The sequence below is a fragment of the Mustela nigripes genome, chromosome 1 (assembly GCF_022355385.1).
Source record: "Mustela nigripes isolate SB6536 chromosome 1, MUSNIG.SB6536, whole genome shotgun sequence".
NCBI classification, from domain to species: domain Eukaryota; kingdom Metazoa; phylum Chordata; class Mammalia; order Carnivora; family Mustelidae; genus Mustela; species Mustela nigripes.
In genome coordinates, this window is record NC_081557.1 from 58,924,991 (window position 1) to 58,934,566 (window position 9,576).

Genomic DNA, 9,576 nt, shown 5'->3' on the forward strand with positions numbered 1-9,576 from the left:
ATAGCTTGGTCTCCCAGGGGATCACTCGGCTGAAGAAGCTGTGGGAGTCTCTCGACATTGGTGCATGTTTGGTTATTCACCCATTCAGGCTACATCACCAGAGATAACCAAGAGAAAGGGAACAGCCTCAGTAGAATGGGGAGGAAATACCACTTCTTGTTTCCTTTTTTTTTTTTTTTTTTGCCCCAGTACTACCAGAGGAGAAATCTAAGAGAAAGAAACATCTAGAGGGATGGTATAAGAGACAGAGTGGACCACACCCCTGTCAACTCCAGAACGCTCTGGTGGAACCCAAGTCCTAATTATGTTAGAAGGAGGGACAGAGGTCTGAATAAAACATAATATTTTAAAATAGAAAGGACTAATAAATAATAAAGTTAGAGATTTGAATTGAAATGCCATTAAGGATGCCTACGCGTCATTGAGAAATAGGGTTGAAACAAAATTGGTAACAGATACTGGAGAAGTAACATGATTTAATTTTTATACATTAATCAACTAAATGTTCTCAATTAAACCAGCTATAATTATAAAACAAGTGGAGGGAAATACTAACTCCTTTCCCCCAGCCCCTCCAGCTTTTATCTGATTGGGGAATTCAGAAATACAAAATACTAAGTCCTCTAAAATGTAAGCCTGTCCAGCCAACAACTCCATTCTCTTTTTTCTTTTTCTTTTTAAAAATTTATTCATTTATTTTAGAGAGAGAGAGTGCGAGAGACTGTGTGAGCAGGGGTAGTGTCAGGAGAGAGGGAGAGAGATACTCTCCAAAAGACTCCTCGCTGAGCACAGAGCCTGACCCAGGACTGGATTTCACAAACCCAGAGACCTGAACTGAACTGAAATTAAGAATTGGACATTTGACTTACTGAGCCACCCAGGAACCCCCAATATCTCCATTCTTCTCTTCTGCTTCACTGCTTCACACACCCTAGGCCAATCTCTGAATCACCTAAAGGCCTTATGCCACCTCATGCTTGCTCATGTGTTCGTGTTTTTGCACGCGCCCTTTCTTCTGCTCAGAGAACCCTTCCTTCCAGTGTCTGTCAGGCAAATCCCCACAGGGGGTTCGGTTCTCAGCTTGACAGTTATGCCTTCTCTGAAACCATCCTGACCTGCTTCCCCTCCTTCTTTGATGCCCATTCTCAGCTAGATGGCCTTCCTGGATCTTCCATTAATTCCTTACATGCATCTCTTTTGTGATGCTTACGCTGGATGCAAATATGTGTCTGTATTTCTGCCATTCCCAGTAGGCAATGAGCCCTCGGAAGGGAAAGAAGAGATCTTATTTGACTTCTTAAATGTAGTGCCTAGCACAGTGCTTGGCATATAACATAAGCTTGATAGATATTTGCCAACAGAAGGAACGACGAAAGGAAAGAAGGGAAGGAAGGAAGGCAGAGAACTTCTTTATGCCCTAGAGATGAGGCTGCAGTTTAGTTTAAGAGAAGGTTCCATATTATTTTTATCTTACCCTTCCAGGGAGATGGCCCGCTGGAGAGTCACTGAAGGCTGGCGGGTTGCAGTGCTGTGTTGAGAATGACTGCAACAAAAGAAAGAAAAAAACACAGATCTTTTATTTAAAATGGCTTTGCACATTCTAATCAGTCCTATTGTGAAGAAAAGAACCAATCTTGAAAGAAATACAGTGGAGATTAAATGTTCTTTGATAACAAGTAGAATCATCCACCAAAATCTGGTACTATACCAGATAAGGGGTTAATATTTCCTTATAACTTGATTTTGGCATGTATTATTTAAAAGTAACCTTGAAATGACAGAAGGACATGAAAAGAAACAAAAGTATTTGGACGAGGTAATTTTCATAATTTCATTATGATGCAGTGTATTACTTTTTAAATAAGAATATTTTTATAACACTTTTTAAAACAGTGGATTTGAAAACTGGAGAAGTATTTAATTAGTATGTTTTCATATTAGTTCACACTTGCAACACTTACTTGTAAAATTAATAACAATTCAGCTGTTGGGTGAACACAAAAACTCAAAAAAATGAGACCTCTGGTTGCATGCCAATCTTAGAATTTTTTTTTAAGGCTTTATTATTTATTTATTTGACACAGAGAGAGAGTGGGAGGGGCAGAGGGAGAAGCAGACTCCCTGCTGAGCAGGGAAACCGATGCAGGGCTCTATCCCAGGACCTTGGGATCATGACCTGAGCTGGAAGCAGACACTTAACTGACTGAGCCACCCAAGCGTCCTGCCAATCTTAGAATTTAATGATATCCATATTTTGTTTTGGTTGCGTAGTAATAAGACTGATTTTATAGATAACCAGTTGCAATAAAAATTATAATGTTTATCATTCATTGAGCTCTCATGTAGCCTGAATCCCTTGTCTAAATTTATTTGTTTACTTCTCTCAACCCTATGAGGTACACACTGTCCCATTAATAGGCGAATAAACTAAGGTATGGAGAGGTTTAGAGACTTGTCCTGAGTCATGTGGTAAATACTTGTCCTTGAGACTAGATTCTCAGACTAGAATCTTAGACTGATTCTAGAGCCACTACTCTTAACCATCGTGTTATATCATCTCTCAAATGGTGACAATTTTTCAAATTTGTAAGAATGTGTTTTGCAATCTCAGAATACTCTTCAATTAGAGATAAAGTTTCAATAGATATATACAAGGACAATCTAACCCCAAAAAGTAATGTTTTGTGGATTTCCTATGTGTTCAAATGTATCATAAAATGTATATAATTTTATTACTAAAATAAAATTTTATTAATTTCAGTGTATAATTTTAGTTTGTAGTATTTAGTATCTTAGTTGTAATATTAGTTACACACACACACACACACACACATATACATATATATGTATATATAGGCTATGAAGCTGTATATATACAAATATATGAATAAAGAGAAACCTGAGTCAGATGTTTGCAGAACATTAGACAGCTTCACACAACTCCACAATTTCTCAGCACATACTTTGGAAAACAACGACATTGTCACAGAGTCAAGAAGTAGGCTCCAGATTTTCATCCAGAACTCCAGTCATTATGGACGAGAAGTGGTATCTCTCTTAATTGCATTTAGTTGTGACATGGATGACATTTATCTGAGGTTGAGGGAGCAGAATTTGGGCACCGTAGCTAAAAACTAGAGAACGTTGTTCAAGTTAAGGATGATGCCCTGTGTTTCCTGGCATCCTTTATAGGGGCGAGCACTATATATGTTCCCTGAACATGGTTTGATTGACAGTCAGAAAGCAGCGTAGCGTTCAGGAGTTGGACCATGTAGCCAGATGTCCAAGTTAAAATCCCAGCTCCACCACACGGACTAATGTGACCTCAGTCAAGTGATCTACAGCTCTCTGCGGATCAGTTTCTTACCTGTGAGATCAGGATAGTAACAGTACTTTCTTCCTGGGATTGTTATAAGGATTCAGTGAATATAATGTTTAAAACAGTGTTAACATGGTAAAAGCTACATTGTTTGTTAATAAACTAATATGATTTAGCAGAATGCGTATTTTAACATATTTAGCACTGAATAAGAATTACTCAGATCATTTATTTATCTAGTCAATGCCACAAGATGTGTATTTGTGAGTACAATATAAATTTAGTGATCAATATCATATTAAAATGTATTTTCTATTGTAAAAATATTATAAAATAATGAACATCAAAATAAGAGAAAGTTAAAAAAGATCACATATAATCCCATTACCTTGTCTCAGATGTCTCATAATTATCTAATTATAATTATTGCAGCTGTCCTGTTGGCATGTTCGAGTACCCATTTTTTTTTTCGAGTAGCCACATTTTATACATAAAAAATACAAAACACACAAAACCTAAACAAACGACTTACTAGAAATCAACAGCTTGCAAATATGGAACTAGAACTCAAACTAAAGCCTACCTTGTTGCCAATGTGTGTACTTTCCATGCTATGCTATCGACTCTATGTCCACATGTGCTTCATACAGTTTTATACATACACAGACCATATATAGCTTTATATCCCAAATTTGCTCATTATAATTTAAGCATTTTTATAGGGTCTCCATTATTTTTATTTTGGTGTTATATAATGTTACTTCCTCTGAGATCTATTTTATTTAACTATTCTTTGTGGTTAGATATTTGGGTTAATACTACTGTTTTAATATTATAAACATGCTGCATGAACATATTGCTATCAATTACTTTTTCTTATTTGACAATCTCCTTTGACTATGTCCCCCAAATGGAAACATTCACCTGGTTCTTCATTTATGTTATTAATTATTTTTTAAAAGCTTTTTATCATTTTATTGCCTCTACCATATATATATATATATATTCCATGTAATATATTTTTAAATATATATATGTACATATATATATATGTATGTATGTATATATATACATACATACACCAATTTCACCACAATTTTATGGACACTAACAGTATAATTTAAAAAATTGATACTAGGTACAAAATGATACTTCCAATTTATAAGTATTTCCTCATTAGTGAAAGTGACCATTTTTTTCTATATGCTTACTTGCTAATTGCATTTTTTGTTTAAACTGTTTAATCCTTTCTGTTACCATCTATATAGCGCTGGTTTAGAAAGTACCAACAGTCCTTTTTGGGTAAAGATCAATGATGCCTGCTAACCAAGACAAATGAGTAGCTGGAATTCCTGATTGCCTCCTCACCGCTAGCCTAGCCCATACAATTAAAACAAAGAAATATTCAGCAATCTCTCTTTACTTATCACTACCTTAAACTAATTATTATTCTGCTCGACATTATTCCAGTAATGTCACATTCTCAGCTCATTTGCACATTCTCAGCTCGGGGCTGAGCCACAGAACATGCTTCATAAATGCTTTTTTGAAGGATGAAAACCATGGGCTGAGTTCCATCTATCTGCAACATCTGCCCCTCTTAAGGTTTTAGTGACACTTAAATGTGGGAGATACTGTGAAGTGCTCACAGAATTTGACTCCTCGTATATTACACGTGCGAAGTCAGCCAGTTTCTCCTGGTGTGAAAATTTTGAAGAAACAGAGCCTTTTACAACATCTAATGACCCTCTTACTTTATTAAGACAAACACAGCGAATTACTGGATAATCAAGACCTACAGACACAAGGGACTTTTGTTCTTCCCTGATAGCAATGTGTAAGCAGGACTTGAAGGGGGGACACTTAGGAGCTACCAGATGGTGATAATAACTTGCATTTTTTAAGAACACCAAACATTTCCCCCCGGAACCGAGCAGGTCCATGTATTCCATATTATTGACTGCATAGACAGTGTGTGGCTAGTTCCACCACGACGAACAGATTATAGGTAACTACTGCCTGGCCCTTTCAGCTCCTCAGGCACAGACCAATCAGATGGAATTCTGAGAACTGTGGGAAGAAGCAGCATGGGAGGAGGCTAAGCTAAAACGTCAAGCTTTTAACATTGCAGAGCCAAGTGCTCAGAATATCCTCGTCTTAAAAAAAAAAAATCTTATCAAAAATGGCCATCATTCTCCTCCTATCATTTTTCTAAGACAAAATTGAATCTATCTGTAAAGCATTCTAGGATGTGCCCTCCACCACTCTAATGCTGTTGACATGCTGCTCTGTGCACCATCCCATGTCTTCCACACATCCAAAATAGCACCCAAGACTGAGAATCACCACCATTCATTTACATGCCTATTGTTGTTATTGTCGTTTTTTTCCCACTAAGTGACGCCTGTTTTCAGAGAAAGGAGTGCGGTTTATTCATTTGCACATTCTCAGCTCAGGGCTGGCCCACAGAACATGCTTCATAAATGCCTTCTTGAAGCATGAAAACCATGGTCTGAGTTCCATCTATCTGCAAGGCCCCATGCCCCGTCTCTTTCAAACTTTGTGACAACATCGAGAGCGAACCATTATGCCCATTTTTGAAGGAAATTAAAGAACAAGGTCTCACAGCTAGTAGGTAGCAAGAGTAGGACCCATGTTTGCTGGCTCTAAAGTCCTTGTTCCTCCAAGACAAATCATGTTGCCTTACAGAAAAGTGAAAGCAAAGCTCTGTGATGAGTTCAGATACAGGATCCCAAACATTTTGTTAGGAAATGCTGAATCTGACAGTTTTGTTTTGCATAAAGCAGCACCCATTATAGTCACCATATCTGTCCAACTTGCATGTCAGTGGCTTTTGAAGATCATTTTATTTTTTTAATGAAGGTAATTTAAAAGAGGGCCTTCTCTCTCCTATCCACACCACCTTATTAATGAGCCCTGGACATCTATGAGCATGTGAGTGACAGTGAATGGTGAGTGAGTGGGATGAGAAGGCTCAGCAGAATGTCACAGCAATGACACTGGGGACGAAGTCCCATCATGTGGTAGAAATCCTGTGGCACCTCTCTGTACTTAGGCAGCTTGGCTGAAGTGGCAAATCAGGCAACTGTAGAGGTCAATTTTACCACGACCTTTTCAGGTTTAGAGAGAGGTAATAGCCCTATTCCCTTCCTAAAAATCATGCTGTCATTGACTAAAACTGAACTAGAGAACAGGAGAATCACTTTTCCAGGAACTCTCTGATTTTCCAAGTAAGAGACTCTGGTTATTGCCTAAGAAAATGACATCTGAATGGTGCTGAAAGATGCAATTCTATTGCTGTGTGAAATTAAAATTTTGTTGAGCATCTGATTTGAAACTGTTTTATTACACATGCAACACAAAGGACCTAGATGGTGATGATAAATGACTTTTTAATTTTCTCCAACTCTAAAGCAATAAGAGACAGGATAACTAGTCTTTACAAAATGTTGTAGTGTTAAAACTATGTCATTTTATGGAGAACACAAAAAGATTTTTGGGTCTTTTAATAACAAGGTGATAACAATGAAATTTAATGTGCCTTGTAAAGTCCCATCCACGTAAAATACCTCCTGGTATGTTTTCATTATTCTGTTTCATTTTTTACCCACATTTCTGAATAACTTTCATCTCTCCTTGTCATTTATAACTCTTCATGTTCTCTTGAACACCTTTATCTATCATTTATATGATCTCTCTTATTATTTATTTCTTCTCTTTTTCTACTTCCCCTGTCTTTGTACACATGCATTAAGTTGCCATTCTTAAAAAGAAGAGTGTATATCTTCTTGGGTATCCAACCAGTACCTCAAATGCAACATAGACAAAACTATTACCTTCCCACGTGAAGCTGGGTATCTCTCCTATTGCTTTACTGATACTTAACACGAATTGTCTCATATAATTATTTACATCTCCTGGTTCCATCTAACAAATGTTCATTGGGAATTTACTATGTACCAGGGATCATGTTAGGTGCTTGGGATGACTCTTTGATTCCTTAATGGTGTAGTACTCAATAAATACTTGATAATAGAATCAGTAAAATCACATAAACCACATGGGATCTTTTCATATAGATAACATTATTCAGTATCAATCTCTAGGTATATTTGGTAGACCATCTAAGCTGGATCTGGAAGGATATATATATTATATACTTATATATATATATAATATATATATAAGATATATATATATTTTAAGATTTTATTTATTTATATGACAGACAGAGATCGTAAGTAGGCAGAAAGGAAGGCAGAGAGAGGGAGGGAAGCATGCTCTCTGCTGAGCAGAGAGCCTGATGCGGGGCTCGATCCCAGGACCCTGGGATCATGACCTGAGCTGAAGGCAGAGGCTTTAACCCACTGAGCCACCCAGGCTCCCCTGTGTATGTATGTGTATATATATATATATATATATATATATTTTTTTTTTTAAATGGTGTGGAAGGGAAAGATGACTTTCTGAGAAGCTAGAAGAAGAGTATGATCAAAATCATGGAGGACTGAAAGTACATGTTGTGTTCTGAAAACCTTGAGGGTTTGGCCTGGCCAGAGCAGACTAGGCAGGGATGAGATCAGGAGACCGACTTGGGGTGGGTCAAGGGGGGCAGTGAATACCATGTCAAGAGGTCTGGACTTTATTTTGATGGCAATCATGAACTCTCTAAAGTTGGGGATCAATATGGTGCTATCTATGATTCAGAAGGGTAAACCTAAAAATACTCTGAAAAGTGGAAGGAAGAGGAGCAAATCTACAAGAGGGGAGACCAGGGGAAATCATCATGAGAAAGAAAGTTAATAAATGCCTAAACTTGGACAATGACACTAGGAATGTAACCGAGTTTCATTTTATAGAAGCTTAGCTTAATGTACCTATTATACATGTGGGAAATATGATCTACAGTGGAACAGCTATATCTACTGAAAAGTTCTTTCTCTTGGTGCAATACTGATATAGCCACAGTAGCCATGGAAGGACAGATATTCTTGCAATTTCTGTTCTTTCTAATAAACATTCTTAATGCTTCTGACTCTTTATTAGACGGTATTAAGATTCCTAGCTATCTTTTTTCTATACTCTAACATTTTTCTTTTTAAAAATTAATTAATTACAGTGATCAAAAACCTCCCAAAAAACAAGAGCCCAGGACATGACGGATTCCCTGGGAAATTCTACCAAACTTTCAAAGAAGAAATAACACCTATTCTCCTGAAGCTGTTTCAAAAAATTGAAGCAGAAGGAAAACTTCTGGACTCTTTCTATGAAGCCAGCATTACCCTGATCCCCAAACCAGGCAAAGACCCTATCAAAAAGGAGAATTTCAGACCAATATCACTGATGAATATGGATGCTAAGATTCTCAACAAGGTCCTAGCCAACAGGATCCAACAACACATTAAAAAGATTATCCACCATGATCAGGTGGGATTCATCCCTGGGCTACAAGGATGGTTCAACATTTGCAAATCAATCAATGTGATACAACAAATTAATGTGAAAAGAGAGAAGAACTACATGATCCTCTCAATTGATGCAGGAAAAGCATTTGACAAAATCCAGCATCTGTTCCTGATTAAAACGCTTCAAAGTATAGGGATAGAGGGAACATTCCTGAACCTCATCAAATCTATCTATGAAAGACCCACAGCAAATATCATCCTCAATGGGAAAAAACTTGCAGCCTTCCTGTTGAGATCAGGAACAAGACAAGGATGCCCACTTTCACCACTCTTGTTCAACATAGTATTAGAAGTCCTAGCAACAGCAATCAGACAACAAAGAGAAATAAAAGGTATCCAAATTGGCAATGAAGAAGTCAAACTCTCTCTCTTTGCAGATGACATGATTCTTTATATGGAAAACCCAAAAGACTCCACCCCCAAACTACTAGAACTCATACAGCAATTCAGCAACATGGCAGGATACAAAGTCAATGTGCAGAAATCAGTGTCTTTCTTATACACTAACAATGAAAATACAGAAAGGGAAATTAGAGAATCAATTCCATTTACTATAGCACGAAGAACCATAAGATACCTGGGAATAAACCTAACAAAAGAGGTAAAGGATCTGTACTTGAGGAACTACAGAAAACTGATGAAAGTAATTGAAGAAGACACAAAAAGATGGAAGATCATTCCACGGTTTTGGATCGGAAGAATAAACAGTGTTAAAATGTCTATACTGTCTAGAGCAATCTATGCTTTTAATGCCATTCCGATCAAAATTCC

General features: G+C 37.2%; 1 protein-coding gene across 16 annotated transcripts in view; it reads right to left on the minus strand.

Annotated features, from left to right (window-relative positions):
- DLG2 (discs large MAGUK scaffold protein 2) overlaps positions 1 to 9,576 on the minus strand; it is a 1,549,658-nt gene that overhangs the window by 384,003 nt on the left and 1,156,079 nt on the right. For all 16 annotated transcript variants that reach the window (XM_059411961.1, XM_059411989.1, XM_059411997.1 and 13 more), the window contains one exon: positions 1,475 to 1,543. In XM_059411961.1, the coding sequence (XP_059267944.1) occupies positions 1,475 to 1,543 (69 nt within the window). The remainder of the gene's footprint in view (positions 1 to 1,474; positions 1,544 to 9,576) is intronic.